Source organism: Echinops telfairi, unplaced genomic scaffold (genome assembly GCF_000313985.2).
Source record: "Echinops telfairi isolate 266 unplaced genomic scaffold, ASM31398v2 ScPeMD7_7424;HRSCAF=8462, whole genome shotgun sequence".
NCBI lineage: Eukaryota > Metazoa > Chordata > Mammalia > Afrosoricida > Tenrecidae > Echinops > Echinops telfairi.
In genome coordinates this window covers 28,719,807-28,738,275 of record NW_022111324.1, presented here as the reverse complement: position 1 = coordinate 28,738,275, position 18,469 = coordinate 28,719,807, and the positions used below count along the sequence as shown (strand labels likewise).

The 18,469-nt window shown below is 39.1% G+C and overlaps 1 protein-coding gene across 1 annotated transcript in view; it reads right to left on the bottom strand.

Moving 5' to 3' along the window:
• The window catches only part of HMCN1 (hemicentin 1), a 562,350-nt gene that overhangs the window by 65,203 nt on the left and 478,678 nt on the right, over positions 1-18,469 (bottom strand). Inside the window, exons 81-83 of the mRNA XM_004706670.2 lie at positions 11,539-11,808; positions 2,487-2,677; positions 666-879 (exon numbers count right to left, since the gene is read on the bottom strand). Coding sequence (XP_004706727.1) covers positions 666-879; positions 2,487-2,677; positions 11,539-11,808 — 675 coding nt within the window. The remainder of the gene's footprint in view (positions 1-665; positions 880-2,486; positions 2,678-11,538; positions 11,809-18,469) is intronic.

Sequence of the window (18,469 nt, the reverse complement as noted above, 5' to 3'; positions counted from 1 at the left end):
TAAACAACAAAAAACGCAGGCCTAATACAACTTCTCTAGCGAGGTACTTATTGAATGCTTATAGTGCAGTGTTTCGAAACCCAGGTTTAGGACACAACAGCTTCCCGTTCCTGAGCTCACCATTACGCTGAGGGCCAAGCAGTGAATGAGTGGACACGTCCTCCCAAGAATGAGTGTACTGTTTTCCAGGATCTGTCTTTCCACGTAGTGTATAGGTTGACTAGAAAATTTCTACATAAATGCATCCCTCCTTATAATAGAAGTTGATTCATACAATAGGAAGCAGAGCTCTCCTTTTAAAAACTAGTAGATCTTCAGGATTTCAATCCATTTATTCATGATGAAGCAGGTGCAGGTAAGATCAGTTTAGGTGCTTGTATAGGCAATACCATCTCTCATAAAGTAACATTTTCTTTCACTTAAAAAAATCAATGTATGTACTGCAATGTATCTGTAATCACCTTATCCTTTTAAAAGTATAAATGGAACATATGAGAATATTACGGGTATCGAGTAAAATTCCAAGTACCAGATTTTGCAGAATTTAAAGCAATCCACTCATAATGGTAACTTTTCAATCAATTTCCATAAATAGCGAAAGTGGAGATTTGGTTTGAGTTCGATATGGGTTTATAGAATCACGCCTTAAGAATTAAATCACCAACCTGGAATAATGTTGTTATTGAAAGTCCATGTTAACTTGGGCAAAGGAACACCAGTTGCTCTACAGCTTAATCGTAGTTGTTCTCCTTGATTTAATGACACGTCTCCAGGAAGCTCAGTGAAGGTGGGGAGAACATGTACAGTCAGGCTGACAGTGTGTGTATCTTCACCTGCAGCATTGTTAGCAACACAGGTATAGGTGCCAGAATCCTCCAGCTTAAATAAAAAATCATAGTGCTCAAAATTACATAAACTTACACCATATTACATAGAATAAATAAAATCACATAGCTTCGTTCCCAAGGAAGGACTCTATTAAAAGATCATTTAAATTTCTATCTTTAGTTTTGAACCATTTGGGTAGCTTGGACATAGCAATGTAAAACATTTAGCATTTTAAACATATATGCTAAATGTTTGTTTATAGAACTATATGTGTTTAAACATTTACATAACTATTATAGCTATAGAAGTGTATACATATACATATATACATATACACACACACACACATATATATATATATATAAACATTTATAGAGCTATACCGATTAGTGATAAGAACTCAGATTCAAGTTTGGGCATGGCTCTACTATTTCTTCTATGTCTTTCACTCTTCCTTCCTTACAGCCGACCAGGAAATGCTAGCTACCAGATATAGACTGGATCCCACTTCTTCTCATCCATTCTGTGGAAGTTATGGCTTGAGTTTAGTCATCACTCACCTAGAATACTAGTTAGAGTCCTAACAGGTCCTTCCGTGCCTACCTTCTTATTTCTACAGTCTATTCATATAGAAACAATTCCTATAATCTTGCTAAAACACAACAGATATTGTTGTTCCTCTGTTCAAAATCTGCAAGGGATTCTGATTAGGAGTAAGAACCAAAATTACTTCAATGGCCTACAAGATTCTACATTTTCTGACTTTCAATTTTCTCTGACTTCGAGACCCAATTGAAAAATTGGTGGTCCATAGTGGTTACTTGGTTTTATATTTTTGTTTCTCAGTGGTACATAAGATAATTGTGCTTCTTTTTTTTAATTGTGCTTCTTGCAGCATAAAGAAGCTCAGATTTGAATAAATATGATTTTACTGGCCCGGGTGATTTGAGTTATGGTCGAATGAGATACGCTCACTATGAATAATGACTTTGTCATCACAAAGTCTAGCTAATTGGCAAAGATTATCCTATAAATATTATCAATTTCAACATCTTAATCTGCTCAACTTTAGTACACCAAAATGTAATGAAAGTTAGGCATTTTTAAAGGGCCATGAAAAAGAACTAGAAATGTGTGAAAATTCAGAAATTGATCACACTTTGATCATGTTTAATATTTGGTGCCAAGAGCTGGCAACAAACCTCTAAACCATATAATTATTTTTAATAGTTTAACTTAAAAATAAATTTGGTATGTGTGGCTATAAGTGTGTGTTTAGGTTTGTGGCCTTCTATTGAAAATGAGTAGCGCCTGGTGATTATTCTACAGAGCTTTTTCTATTTGCTTAGTAATAGAGCTGACATTTTTACATCTCCATACTTTTAGTCATTCCAGTACGTAGTTACAAGCTTGGACAAAAACAAATCACAAAACCACATTAATGATATTTAGAAGATGTCATTTATGAATTCCTACTATCTGTCAGACACTATTTTCAGTCCTGGACCATAAAATGAAATATGTGTAGAATTATTTTGTGGCCTACATTTATCATTTTTCTTTCATGGACAAAATAAATTCCCAAGCTAAATTAGTAAAAATCAGAAGGTGAATTAAAAATCTAGCTTATTGTACCTGTTCATGTTTATTAAACTTACCACAACATTTTCCAATATGAGTTCTCCATATGGTTCTGAAGTGTATTTTCCTAATAAGTCAGCTAAAGGAACATTGTCTTTTTTCCAGTTAATAGTTGGTGTGGGGATTCCATCAGCCACGCAGGGAAAGATGGCTTGTGAGTTTTCATTGACGGTGTAGTGCACTTCTGTACTGCGGATTCTGGGTGGTACTACAGAGAGTTTTAAAAATACAGACATTCACAATATTGAATTCAACACTATCTTTATTTACACTGAAAATTAAAAGATACAATACTCTTTGGGGGATAGTATCCTTAGACATATTTTAATTAAAAAAATAGCCTAAGATATTTTTTTCAACAATGAAGCAATCAATACTTTTGATAATAACAAGAACTCTAATGTAGTTGGTGTTATAGAATATATGTAAATTCAGTTACTGAGCAAATAAATTAGAAAACATCTCCATATATTTATTTGCTCCTGTCATTTTTTAAAACTTGCTGTCACGTGTCTTAGTACTGCAGGCACAGTTTTGCCTCAGAGAATGGATGTTACAGAAATGTTTGCCTGTGTCTCACCCTCATTTTTTCCTTAAGCAGCTTTCAGTTGCTTAAGTTTTCACCTACATAAGTGAATATCCCATGTATTTTAGTCTAAAAAACTTTCCTATATATGGACATTTTTCTTTTCTCAAATACACTTTAAATTCTATAACATTGACTAAATCAATGATACTATGATGTACCAAATGTCTTATGAATATACGTAAGTTATTTCTCACTAAGCAGGTAATACTGCTTTTTAAAAAATAAATTTTATTGGGGGCTTGTACAACTCTTATCACAATCCATCCATCCATTCATTGTGTCAAACATATTTGTACACTTGTTGCCATCATCATGTTTAAAACATTTTCTTTCTACTTGAGCCCTTGGTATTAGCTTCTCATTTTTTCCCCTCCCGTCCGGACCCTTGCTCCCTCATGAACCTTTGATAGTTTATAAATTATTATTTTTTCATGTATTACACTGTGCTATGTCTCCCTTCACCTGCTTTTCTGTTGTCCATTCCCCCGGGATGGGGTTATAGGTAGACCATTGTGATTGGCTCCCCCTATTTCTCCCCACCTTCTCGTTACCCTCCTGGTATGGCTACTCTCAATATTGGTCCTGAGGGGTTTATCTGCCCTGGATTCCCTGTGTTTCCAGCTCTTATCTATACCCATGTACATGCTCTGGTTTAGCCAGATATGTAAGGTAGAATTGGGGTCATGAAAGGGGGGGGCATTAAAGAACTAGACAAAAGTTGTATGTTTCATTAGTGCTATACTGCACCCTGACTGGCTCATCTTCTCCCCATGACCTTTCTGTAAGGAGATGTCCAGTTGCCTACAGATGGGCTTTGGTTCTCTACTCCGCACTCCCCCTCATTCACAATGATATGATTCTTTTCCTCTGGTCTTTGATGCCTGATACCTTATTCTATAAACACCTCGTGATCAAACAGGCTGGTGTGTTTTTTTCCATGTGGGCTTTGTTGCTTCTGAGCTGGATGGCCGCTTGTTTATCTTCAAGCCTTTAAGATGCCAGACGATATACTTTTGATAGCTGGGCACCATCTGCTTTCTTCACCACATTTGCTATTGCACCCCACTTTGTCTTCAGTTGTCATGTTGGGAAGGTGAGCATCACAGAATGCCAGGTTAATAGAACAAAGTGTTTCTTGTGTTGAGGGAGTACTTGAATAGAGGACCAGTGTCCATCTGCTACCTTAATACTAAACCTATAAATATATGTCCATAGATCTATTTCCCCATCATCATCATATATACATTTACATATGTACATGCCAGTACATGCCATTACACCATTATAAATGCCCTTTACCTCATAGTTCTTTCCTCTATTTCCTTTTTACTTTCCTCTTGTCCCACTATCATGCTCAGCTATCATTTGGGTTTCAGTAATTCCTCTTGGTTACATTGCCCTTGATCAAGCCCTACCAGGCCTCCTACACACTCCTCACCATCGATTTTTAGATCACTTGTTGTTCCCTTGTCCCTGGGTTTGTTAACACCCACTTCCTTTTCCCACCTCCTCCTCTCCCATATCCCCCCAGAATTGTCAGTCCTGTTTTTTTCTCCTCCAGATTGTTCATCTCACCTATCTTATCTAGATAGACATGCAGAGATAATAATATGCACTAAAACAAGACAGACCAAAACAAAGCAACAAAGGAACACAAAACCACCACCACAACAAAAATTGACCAAAAAAGAGAAAAGCATATAAATAGTTCAAGGTCTGTTTGTTGACCTTCAAGACTGTTTTCTGGTTGAATCTGATGGGTGCCACACTCTGGCCCCAAAGTCTATTTTTTGTGTTCCCTGGGGACTTCATTGCGCTGCTCCCCTTGCTGTTCTGTTGTATGCCCTTAGTGTTTTGCCTTGGTGTGGTGGGGTCAGATTGGGCACAATTATTGCACTGTGTCTCCAGTGTTGTTCCCCATAGCACTATGGGTCAGTGAGGAACATGATGTCTTATAGTGGGGCTGACCCTATGGTCCTCTCTGTGCATTGGCTGCTCTGAGCAGGAATATCGTCCTCAGGGCTTGCTGGGCCAGGATGTGCTCCACTCTCTCCCCCTCCCCCTTCATTTGCTCCTGTGTGCTCTGATCAGACATGTCCCTCTCCCTGAGCTGTGGCGTCAGTGCTGTTCTCTGACATTCATTCTTCTGGGGGGATGGGACGCTGTCCACATAGTTGGGATTGGGGCCGGCCCCTCAGACCTCTCTATTGGTTCCATGCTTCATGTTGGTATGTTGGATAATGCTGCTTCTAAAGTGGACCAGAGATGTGTGTGTGTATGTGTGTATACTTTAGATACACAAATGGATTTTGAGCTCTCACTTAATTATAAGCCCTGATCCAAGACCAATTAGTTCTTAGGATGTGGCCCTGCTCAATATTGGCTATATGAAGTGATTACTGAAGATATGGGTGCTATATCAAAGTGTCGTGAAGGAATCAGACAGTGCCTAGCTATCAGAAGGACTAGTAACCGGGGGCTTAAAGGCTTGTCTTAACACAGTCATTTAAGGGAGGTGTTAGCTAATTGAACATGGAAGGAGTGCAAAAGGCCATGTGATTCAAGGACTGTAAATAATAAAATCAGAGAAGAATTGCATTAGAGTTTAAATTGTGAGCAACCAGTTTGCAGAAGGCTGTGGGTGACAGTGAAAGTCCCAGATCCATTTGCAGAGTCCTCATGAAAATTAGCCCTCCACTCACACTCCCCACGGCCTGGACAAGGGATGTAAAGTCTTGCCCTTAAAGAAAGTGCATTGGAAAGTGGATTACTGCAGATATCATTTGGTTAAAATTTAACATATTGCTTGTTTTCCCTTTTGGGCCATTTTAAATTTGTTCTGGTTTCTAGTATCTACGACTTTCACTTGGATAATGTTTTTCTATGTTTCATTTTGTTTGTTATTGTTGGGCTAGTTGGTATGAATTTTTGTACGAAATCCAGGATAGGTCAATCAATATAGATAGTAATTACATTAATGGTTCTTTAGGGTGATGGCAGGCGAGGTTGGGAGATAATGGGGAGCTAATTATTATGGGTGTAAGAATGAGGACAATGTTTGATTGTGGGGATGATTGCACAACTCTTCTTAATATATTTAAACCATCGACTTGTACGATACACAAATTAAATGTCAAGAAAACTCTTAAAAGAGAGGAAAAGGAAAGAAAAAAAAGTCTCTATAAACCTACAGCCATTGGGTTGATTCTGAGCCAGAGCCACCCTAAAGGACCGAGGAAAACCACCCGTTTGGGTTCCCAAGACTTTAAATATTGATGGGAGCAGCGAGCCTTTTCTTTCTATCCGAGCAGAGGCAGGTGGAATCGAATCACGGACATTGCGGATGGCCTACTACACTGCCACTGCTCCTTTAATGACTTAGAACTGGGTTGGAAAGATCTAGAGTTTATTTATCTTCCTGGCTTCTCACTGGAGATAGTACTGCCCATGGAAAGATAAAAAGCAATCCTATAAAACAAGAAGCCAAACCAAACCAAAAATACTTCTATGGTCATATCATTGCTGGGCTTGCATCAGAGAGTTTTGCTAAGGATACACTAACAAAGTCACTGGAAAACACTTACTTGATATTAAATATCACAAAAGTACTATAAAAACTATGGTATCTCAAGAGTGTGAGAACAAATGCAATTAAAACCAGATAAAGGTATTTGAGATCATGTCTATTTTATACTGCTTCACAGGATATATTTTAAGTGATTTCATAACTACATGCATTATATATCATTCAAAAAACATTTTGTTTCTCATTTTTAAATTATAGCATAATGTACCATGAAATAAGTTAGTGGACTTAGAGCTAAGATACTTCCAAAGGAAAGGCAAAAAATACTAAGAGTTCGTGAAAAAAATCAAAATTACTCTTCTTCCAAAACAATGGACTCTGTAATAATTTTAACATATCAGTGACTTATAGAACAATGATAATGACCTCTGGAAAAGTACCAAACAATTGTCAAAAAAGTGAAAATAGATAAATAAATAACTGTTGTTGGTGGCCAAAAAGTCTGTTCTAACTTATAGCATCCTTACGCACAACAGAACAAACCACTGGCCAGTCCTGCACTCGCTCCACAATTGTTATGTTTAAGCCTACCGGTGCTGCTACTTTGTAAATCAATCCTATTGAGGACCTTCCTCTTTTTTACTGCCTTTTAAATTTACCAAACATGATGTCCTTCTCCAGGGACTGGTCTTTCTTGACACATGTCCAAAGTACATGCCTCTAAGGAGCATTCTGGTGTACTTTTTTCAAGACAGAACTGTTTGCTCTTTTGGCAGTTCATGGTACTTTCAAAATTCTTCGCCAACACCATAGTTCAAATGCATGGAATTATCTTTGATTTCCCTTATTTGATGTCCAACTTTCACATGCATATAAGGCAATTGAAAACATCAAGGGTTGGGTCAGGCACATCTTAGTCCTCAGAATCACTACTTTGCTTTTCAATACTCTGAAGAAATCTTGTGCAGCAGATTTACTTAATACAATGAGTTGGTTTTTTAGTCATCTTATTGGGGGCTCAAAAAAACTCTTATCACAATCCATCCATACATCCATTGTGTCATGCACATTTGTACATTTGTTGCCATCATCATTTTCAAAACATTTTCTTTCTACTTGAGCCCGTGGTATCAGCTTCTCATTTTCTCCCTCCCTCCAACACTCTCCCTTCCTCACGAACCCTTGATAATGAAAAATTATTATTATTTTTTTCATGTATTGCACTGTCTGATGTTGCCCTTTACCCCCTTTTTGCTGTCCATCCTCCTGTTGAAGGGGTTATAGGTAGGTCATTGTGATTGTTTCCCCCTATCTCCCCCACCTTCCCCTTCCCCTCCTGGTATGGCTACTCTCAATATTGGTCCTGAGGGGTTTATCTGCCCTGGATTCCCTGTGCTTCCAGTTCTTATCTGTACCCATGTACATGCTCTGATCTAACCAGATTTGTAAGGTAGAATTGGGGTCATGATAGTGGGGGGGAGGGGGACAGGAAGCATTAAAGAACCAGAGGAAAGCTGTATGTTTTATTGGTGCTATACTGCATCCTGATTGCCCATCTGCTCCCCAGGGCCCTTCTTCTGTAAGGGGATGTCCAATTGCCTATAGATTGGCTTTGGGCTTCCACTCCACACTCCCCTCCCCCCACCCATTCACATTAAGATTTTTTGCTCTGGGTCTTTGATGCCTAATACCTGAACCCATCGACACCTCATGATCACACAGGCTGGTGTGCTTCTTCCATGTGGGCTTTGTTGCTTCTCACCTAGATGGCCACTTGTTTATCTTCAAGCCTTTGAAACCCCAGACATGATATCTTTTGACAGCCAGACACCACATTTGCTTATGCACCTGCTTTGTCTTCAGCGATCATGTCGGGAAGGTAAGTATCATGGAATGCCAGTTTAATAGAACAAAGCATTCTTGAGAGAGTAATTGAGTAAGGCCTTATTACTAAATCCAAATGGCTGATAAATATATGAGAAAATGTTCCAGATCTCTAGCCATAAGAAAAATGCAAATTAAAACAACTATGAGATATCACCTAACATCCTCAAGATAGCCCAATTCAAAAAATCAGAAAGTAACAAGTGTTGGAGGGGCTGTGGAGAGATAGGAACTCTCGTCCCCTGCTGGTGGACCTGTTGGTATGTACAGCCATTATGGAAATTGACTTGGCAATATCTAAAACAGATGGAAATTGAGCTACCATATGACCCAGCAATCCCCCTACTGGGTATATGCCCAGAAGAGTCAAGAAACAAACCACAGCCAGACATCTGTGCTCCAATGTTCGTTGTGGCACAGTTCACAATCACAAGGAGTTGGAAACAATTCAAATTTCCATCAACAGATGAATGGATTAAAAAACTGTGGTACATACATACAGTGGAGTACTACACATCCCTAAAAAGCACTGATGAACGCATGAAGCACATCACAGCATGGGAAGAACTGGAGGAAATTATGCTAAATGAAGTAAGCCAAGCACAAAAGGACAAGTACAACTTGAGTCCACTGAGGTAAGTTAAAAAATGCAAAGGGGGCATAGGGAAGAAGCTACTGTAGACAAGCATTCCTAGGGTGAGGTACAGGCAATATGGCAGGACCCAGACTCAACCCAGGGATACATATGGTAGCCAACTAAATAGGAGGGGGAAAAATAAAAAGACATGGGTAGCAGGGGGACCAGGGTACTAACCCACCTAAGGGGAGGGTGTTATTTATATCTTCACAGAGAAAGAGGGACCAGACTTCAACCTGGTGCTCCAAGACAAGAACGCAACACACTGGCATGAATGAGGGAACCAAGAGGGAGGTCTGAGGGGCCAGCTCCATTACAATGAGTGGCTCAGTCTTTTAACTGCTACTTCCATGAACTTTGCTCAGATACTGCACTCAGTGGTTGCATGTTGACGAACTCTTTTTGGCACAGTGACTGTGTATTCTTTCCATTTTCTTTTGATGTTTCCTGTGTCATTTATATTTTTGATCTTGGAATATTTCACCATTGCAACTCGAGACTAAGAACAGACTACAAAGAAGGAATAGACTCTCCACTTCAAAAGAAGTAGCCACAAAAAATAAATGCTGATCTCAGCAAAAAATAAAGTTACTGTGCAAATCTGTTTTTTCACTTATTATTATTTTTTCTAAGTATGTAAACATGATTACATAAATTATGATTATATGCATAAGTATTATAGAGCATCTAGAAAACATAACAATCTGTGTTATTGAATAGTACAACATACTCATTTTTCATTAAATTATTATTTATTTTCATTATCTTCTCTATCCTGAATTCCTTGCGATGAGTGTTTCTCTTTAGTTAATGGTTAGAGAGTTTTATATTAGTACACATAAAATATTTTTTAAATAAAAATTTTCAAGACTGTGACTTATTTTTTAGCTTTAGACACACATTTTGCTATTTAGTATCTATACTTTTAATATTTTCTAAATATTCTTTGATTAATTTGTTACTTAGGAGTATATATTTTGATATGCCTTGGGTTGGAGTTTTGGTATTAAAACTTCATTATTAGATTTAGCTTTGTTGAGCTATCGTCAGGAACTGTAGCTTACACATTAAATGAATATTAACTTTTTGATCACTTAGTACATAGTACATGCTAATAAAGTTTCTAGGAATACTTGAGTATTGTTTCCATGTAAGATATTGATTAGCTTAATTATATCAAATGAAAACCCAAACCCATTGCCATCTCATTGATTCTGACTTGCAGCAACTTTATAGAAGGTGTCTGAGGCCATAATCTGTAGTGGGGCAGACACTGTATCTTTCTCCTGCAGAGAAGTGGTAGATTTGAATTTGCTGACTTTGTGGTTAGCAGACCAGCACGTAACCTCCTACACCACCAGGTATTAATTCAAAGTCGGCTTAAATTGTGGAAGACAGTTACAAAACTCGTAAACACTGACTACAACACTTTTCTAGGTCATTTTTCCAATTAAAATGCGTGAACTTGAAATGCTCACTGTACGAAGGCGTAGGAAATCAAAATGTACTTGAAACATGAAATAAACACTCACACATCTTTGACAATGCAGGAAAGCAGAGCTGCCTTGAAGCAACAGTGGCCTCTCAGAATCGTAACTGGAGACACGGTTCACTGTGTCCCCACTTTGATTTTGAAAGGCCATTCGAGTCTTAGTCTTAAAATATACAGGCGACAGTTAAAATATTTTTTAGGTATTTCATTAGTTCTCTGAATATTAAAATTGTGTAATTTTTTGTTACAAAATATGCTCAAGTATTTTACAATTTCAAAACAATACAATAGATTTGTCACTCTTATTGGTTTCAACTGTATTGATACTGTATTTTATATGGTGATTAATTTTGAGCCAATGTGACTTACAGCTTGAGAAGTAAAGCAAAGATTACAAAACACAAAGGGACTCTTTATATGCTAGAGACTCCAAGAATCATAATCACAACGTGAGGAATATTATTAACAATACATTCATTAACCTGCCTGTCTTACAAAAACCTCTTTCACATATGTGGACACAGACTGGAAGGGCAGATCTACCTTTCCAAAGGAGCCATTGGTAGCACAGTGGATTAAGGTTTTACTGCTATCAGAAAGGTCAATAGTTCAAATTCACCAGCCATACTTTGCTGAAGACAAGGCACTCTATTTCTATAAGGATTTACAGCCTTGCAAACCTTACAGAGCATGTTTGCTTCATACAGGTGGAATTATAAGGTTTCTATAAGTCAGAATTGACTCGATGACAGTGGGTTTGTTCCTTTTGCTTTTGGTGTACCACTACACATGCATGCGTGCGTGTGCGCACACCCACCCACACCTACCTTTGGAATACTGGTTTGGCAAGGTCTGTATTTCCATCATATGACCCTTACTGATTGTTTTCTCTATGCTATGGTAAAGCAGCAGGGTGAAATCATTTCCATTAAAGTACTTACCATGGACCGTGAGTTTGGTGTGGGCGCTGCTTGATCCCGCCACATTCGCTGCCGTGCAGGTGTACTGGCCAGCATCTCCAGGCTGAGCAAAGGCTATTTGCAGAGCTCCAGAACTGAGCGTGCGCTGGCGGACGGATTCCACAACTGCATGTCCGTCTTTATGCCACGTAATGTCGGGGTGTGGGAGGCCAACTGCCTGACATGGTAGCATGACGGGCTTATCCACGGCCGTGACATATTCTTTCGGGTGGGAGCTAATGACTGGAGGAACTAAAAGACAGAAAGTTTAAACATTAATGTAGCATCCAGATACCCCAGTATTGCTCTGCCTATGCGAAGTAAGGTTGATAAATAAAATGCTCTAACATATCAGAGAAAAAGAACCTCTATCATTTGTTTTCATTGAAACCTAATATGCATTGAGCCCTTTCCAGAAAATTATTTCCCCTTTGGCTAGTAAATAAATGCATGCTGTAATTAATTTGAAGTAAGGATATAACATATATTCAAGAGGATTTAGATATCTATAAAATTTTGAGTGGATGGACCAAAGCATTTTCTGTAATGTATATGTATCTTCTAATTCACTTCAGCAGCTTAAACTTAACTAATTAAGTCTCAAAAGAAATCTCATTGCTTTTAAAATATATTCAGCTGCTCAAAGATATTTTTACTAATGAATTTCTTATAGTGTGTCATGTACAGATTATATGAATAGTTTATAGAAATTACTTACATCGATAAGAGGATTTCCCTCCCTAGTGTTTACAATAGATTCATCAACACTTAGGCATTGACCAGATTTTATGAAGTATTAAAATATCCATATAATTATTTGTTGTTGTAAGGTACCGTTGAGTAGAGTCTAATCCATAGAAACCCTATGTACAATAAAACAAAACACTGCCTGGTCTTGTACCATCCTTACAATCCTTCCTCTGTTTGAGCCCATTGTTGAAACCACTGTATCCATCTGCCTCATTGAAGAGCTTCCTTTTTTTTTTTTGCTGACTCTTTTTTACGAAGCAAGCTGTCCCTCTCTGGGGACTGATCACTCTAATGTCCAAAATACCCAAGAAGAAGTCTCACCATAGTCGCTTCTAAAAGGAATATTGCAGCTGTACTTCTCTCAAGCTCAACCTGTTCGTTTTTCTGGAAGTCCACGGTACAGTCAATGTTCTTTATCAGTCCCATAATGCAGAGGCACCCAAAAGGTTCTTCCTTATCTAGCTTTTGCATGCATACGAGGCAACTGCAAATCTTAACTATGTTGAAGTAATTTATGGCAACCTATATTATTTGGTTTATTTTTGCTCTGCCATTGCATACTATACCCATAGGGAAGTTCTACTCAGAAAATCTCATGCCTCAAAAGCTTGTGATTCTTTGGGTATGTTGAAATGTTGTTAGCTGTCTGATGTACTTCTGTGTCCTATAATTACTCATATCAGTAGTTTACATAAATTCATAGAGAAAAAAATCCTCAAATATGAAATTGTTCTTTCTATAACCTTTGTATTACTGATATCAATGAAGACTTCCCAGTCCTTCTCCCACCTGATCTGTCAATCATGTTTAATCAATTATGTTCTAGAAGACTATCGCTTCCCTTCTTGAAACGCTCTGGGGCTCCTTGGCATTGTAGTTCTCTCGTTTTCCTCAGACTTCTCTGCTCTCTCTGAGTATTTCTTTCAGCTTCCTCTCCTTTGTCAGACCTTTAATTAAGGCAGCGTTCTAGGACCTCAGATGCTCTTTTTCCCCCCTTTACTGGGGGCTCGTACAGCTCTTATCATAATCCATACATCCACACATTGTGTCCAGCACATTTGTACACCTGTTGCCATCATCATTTTCCGCCCCCGCCACCCTCCCTCACGCACCCTTGATAAGTCATAGACTACGCCCTCCATATCCTACATCATCTCCGTCGCCCCTCACGCACCGCCCCCATCATCATTTTTAAAACATTTTCTTTCTACTTGAGCCCTTGGTATCAACTCCTCATTTTTCCCCTCCCTCCCTCCCTCCCTCCCTCCCTCCCTCCCTCCCTCATGAATCCTTTATAATTTATAAATTACTGTTATGTTTTCATGTCTTACATTGACCAATGTCTCCCTTCACCACTCTGTTGTCTCGGTTTCTCCTTTCTCCACCCCCACCCCCCAACCTCCCCTTGCCCTCCTAGTACCGCTACTCTCATTACTGGTCCTGAGGGGTTTATCTGTCCTGGATTCCTTGTGTTTCCAGCTCTTATCTGTACCCATGACCATGCTCTGGTCTAGCTGGATTTGTAAGGTACAATTGGGGTCATAATAGTCGGGGGGAGGGGGGGGGGGGGAGCTGGGGGAGGAAGCATTAAAGAACCAGAGGAAAGTTGTATGTTTCATCGGTGCTACACTACACCTGGCTCATCTCTTCCTTGTGACCCTTCTGTAAGGAGATGTACAATTTTCTACAGATGGGCTTTGGGTCTCCACTCTGCATTCCGTCTCATTCACGATGATATGATTTTTTGCTGTGAGTCTTTGATGCCTGATACCTGATCCCATCAACATCTCCTGATCACACAGGCTGATGTGCTTCTTCCATGTGAACTTTGTTGCTTCTCAGCTAGATGGCCACTTGTTTATCTTCAAGACCCAAATGTTATATCTTTTGATAGCAAGGCACCATCAGCTTTCTTCACCACATTTGCTTATGCAGCCATTTTGTCTTCAGTGATCATGTCGGGAAGGTGAGCATCACGGAATGACAGGTTATTAGAATAAAGTGTTGTTGCATTGAGTAGAGGCCCAATGTCTGTCTGCTACCTTAATAATTAACATATAAATATATGTACATCAATCTATTTCCCTGTCATTATATGTATGTTTACATAAGTACATGCCTGTATTTAGACCTCTATAACTGTTCTTTGCCTCCTAGTTCTTTCCTCTATTTCCTTTTACCTCCTTTTGTCCCATTATCATGGTTGGCCTTCATTTGGGTTTCAGGAATTTCTCTAGGCTAAATAGAATTCCTGTCGGCTATGGGGAATACCAAAAAATAGACTTTGGGGCCAGAGCATGGCATCCCATCAGACTTGACCAGAAAACACTCCTAAAGGTCAAAAACAGACCTGGAACTATTTATAGGCTTTTCTTTTTTGTTGTTGTTGTTTTGCTTTTTTGTTTTCTTTTGTTTTGCTCTGTCTTAATTTTGTGATTATTATTGTCTCTGCATGTCTATCTAGATAAGATTGGCAGGATAAACAATCTGTAGGAGAAAACAAGACTTAAGTTTGGGGGCGGGGCACGGGAGAGAGGGAGGTGGGGGAAAGGAAATGGGTGTTAACAAATCCAAGGACAAGGGAACAACAAGTGACCTAAAATCAATGGCAAGGTGGGTGTATGATGCCTGGTAGGGCTTGATCAAGGACCTCATATACTCTTCTCACCACATTTTCGCCCTTTGATGATGACATCTAGTCTAGTGCATTTACAGACACTGATAAATCCCAAATTCATATCTTTAGACAAGTAGACATTTACCTATTTAATTTGACTTCTCTCCTAGGATATCTAATAGTTTCCCACATTTAATATGATTAAGCCGAAATTTTCCAAGAAATAGCATTCTCCCTTGTCATTATCATTGACTTACTATTTTAAGCCCAAAGCCCAGGAAACATCGTTAATTCTCTTTTTCTAACCCTACATCTCTGATTTATTAGAAATATAGGCAATTATACTTCCAGAAATATCTTGACTCCATCAACTTTTCCTTTCACTCCTCCAACACTCAGGAGTAGACCACCACCTCCATCCTGTCTAGATGACTTCAACAGTTTCTCCAACTCTGCCCTTCCCCTGTATTTATTGTATTATTTATTAATAACAAGGAAAGACCCCTCTTCAAGCCTAAGCAGAGTAGGGCTTAAATCTCTGGACAATTTCCACTGCACACTCCTTGATGGCTATCCGTGCAATGACTACACTTACTTTTCTTTTCTAGTTTTTTTAAATTAAAAGATAATTTTATTGGAGGTTCTTAAAGCTTTTATAACAATCCACACATCAATTGTATCAAGCATATTTGTATATATGTTGCCACCATTATTTTCTAAACACTGACTTTCTATTTGAGCTTGTTATGAGTTCCTATTTTTTCACTCCCTCCCACCTCCCACCCTTGTTACCTCTTGATAAATGTTAAACTATTATTTTCATATCTTACACTGACCACTGTCTCCCTTCTCCCATGTTTTGTTGTTCATCCCCATAGGGTGTGTGTGTGTGGTTATGTGTCCATCATTGTGATCAGTTCCCCCCTCCTCCCCTTCTCTCTTCACCTTCCTCTTGAGTGTTGGAACAACAGCATTATAGCTGAGAGGAATTACTGAGAGGCAGATGAAAGGCAAACATGATGGTGGAGCAGGAGGAAAGTAAAAGGAAACAGAGGAAAGATCTAGGAAACAAAGCTATGGATAAAGGTATAAGCATACGTGTGTAGATATGTAAATACATTAACTCATAAAAATAGAGATTTGCTCTATATATCTTCATATGGCAATACACTGAGATAGGGTATGGACTTTGGGCCTCTGCTCAAGCCCAGCCTAAATGCAAGAACACTTTGTTCTTACCACCTGGTATTCTGTGATGTTCACCCTCCCCGCATGATCACTGAAGACAAAATGGTGCATAAGCAAATGTGGTGAAGGAAGTGGATGGTGCTCAGCTATCAAAAGATATAGCGCCTGGAGTCTTTAAGACTTGAAGCTAAACAAGCAGCCATCTAGCAGAGAAGCAAGAAGCCCACGGGTAAGAAGCACACTAGGTGTTGACAGGATCAGGTAACAGGCATCAGAAGACCACAGACAGACAAACAAACAAACAAACACAAACCCAAATGCAAAACAAATTGTTGAGAATGAGGGGGTTCGGAGCAGAGAACCAAAACCCATGTGTAGACAAGGGGACATCCCCTCACAGAGGGATCACAAGGAAGGGATGAGTCAAACAGGAAGCCGTATAGCTCCGATGAAACACACATGAAACAAACATGAACTATTCCTCTGGTTTCTTGAGGCTTCCTCAGCCCCCACTATCATGATCCCAGTCCTGCCTTTCACTGTGGGCTAGGCCACAGCATGTGCACAGGTACAGATAAGAGATAAGAACTCACACGTAGAATGCAGGAATAAGAATAGGAGTAATGATAGACCCACTTTTCTAATCTCAAGCTATCCTAGCTTTCTCCTTGCTCATTTCGGTTTAGCCACATGGACCTGCCTTCTTTTATCAGCTTTTTCTTGCTTCAGGACAATTTTACAGGCAGTTCCTTGAAGCTCTCTGAAACATTCACCTTCATCTTTCAAAACTTTAGTTTACCTACTCAGTGGTTTCCTAACAACTGATCTAAAGTATTCCCATCAAGCTAAAACCCAAACCACTGCCATCATATTTATTCCAGTCCCTAACAACTCTATATAGAGCTTCTGAGTCTGTGAATCTTTATGGGAGCAAATAGTCTTATCTTTCTCCTTGAGAGAAACTGGTGGGTTTGAACCACTGCCACGGCAATTTGTAGCCCCAAAGCTTAGCTAACAGAGCCATCAAAAGAACAAACAAACAAACAAACAAACAAACAAAACCCCTCCAACCTCACTGCCATATAATCAATCCTGATATATAGCAACCCTAAAGGACAGGGTAGAACTGCCCCTGTGGGTTTCTAAAGATGGAACTCTTTACAGCAGTAGAAAGCCTCATCTTTATCTCACAGGGTGGCTGGTGGTTTTGAACTGCTGACGTGGTCATCAGTCAAACTTGCAACCATAACGATCCTTTCTTCTCCACCTCCATCCATATATATTCCACCTCCATCCATATATCTATCTATCTATCTATCTATCTATCTATCTATCTATCTATCATCAGAACAGAATTGATCACGATTTCATGTATTTGTGTAGATTTTTTTCCACTAGAAACACCATCAGGAAAATATTTTGTCTCTAATAGTAAATCTATCCCCAGTTACTACCCAAATAAATGTTTAAGTAATTAAAAAATAAAAAGAAATTAGATTTATAGCATTCGGGAAGTGAATTTTACTATGTTCATTAGTTTATCACATAAACTATGTTCTTTTCAATGGTCACATAGACACAAGAATGCTAGATGATGAATAAGGAATAATCTAGAGGACTTGATGTCTTTGAACGATGGTGCTGGCAAAGAACCTTCAGTATGCCATGAATTATCTGGAAACAAAGACACCTCTTGGAAAAAGCACAGCCAGAAGGCTCTCTAGAAGCAAGGATGGCAAGACGACTTTGCCTCACTTTTTGGACTTGTTGTTGGGAGGGCCCAGCTTCTGGAGAAGGACATCATGCTTGGTAAAACAGAGTCAGCAATAAAAGAAAGACCCTGTTGAGATGGACTGACCCAGGGGCTGCAGCAATGGTTTCAAACACAGGGTTAAGAGCATGACTCAGGACCAGACAGGGCTTTGCTCTCTTCCATCAGGGCCACCGTGAGTCAGACGGACGCGTCACCTCTCATGACCATAACAGCATCACAGGGAAATCGCCCACGGGGACATCTAATGACCGCCTATTCACAGTCAGTTGAATGGAGGCTATTTTCAGGTAGCGTCTTCATTCACACCCACCATACATGCAAGACAGGAAATTCACGTTCAAAAATCTGGTAAAGGGGACAACAAAACGTAAACATCGCTTTGTCTTTAAAATAAACTTCCCTATCAATTGGGGAAAATGGCTATTTAGATTGGCTCTTTAAATGAACAGTATAATCCACTGTTTCATAATGTTTCCAAGATCGTTCCATAGAGCCTACATTTATAGGTTTAGTATTAAGGTAGCAGAAGGACATTGGGCCTCCACTCAAGTACTCCCTCAACACAAGAATACTTTCTTCTAGTA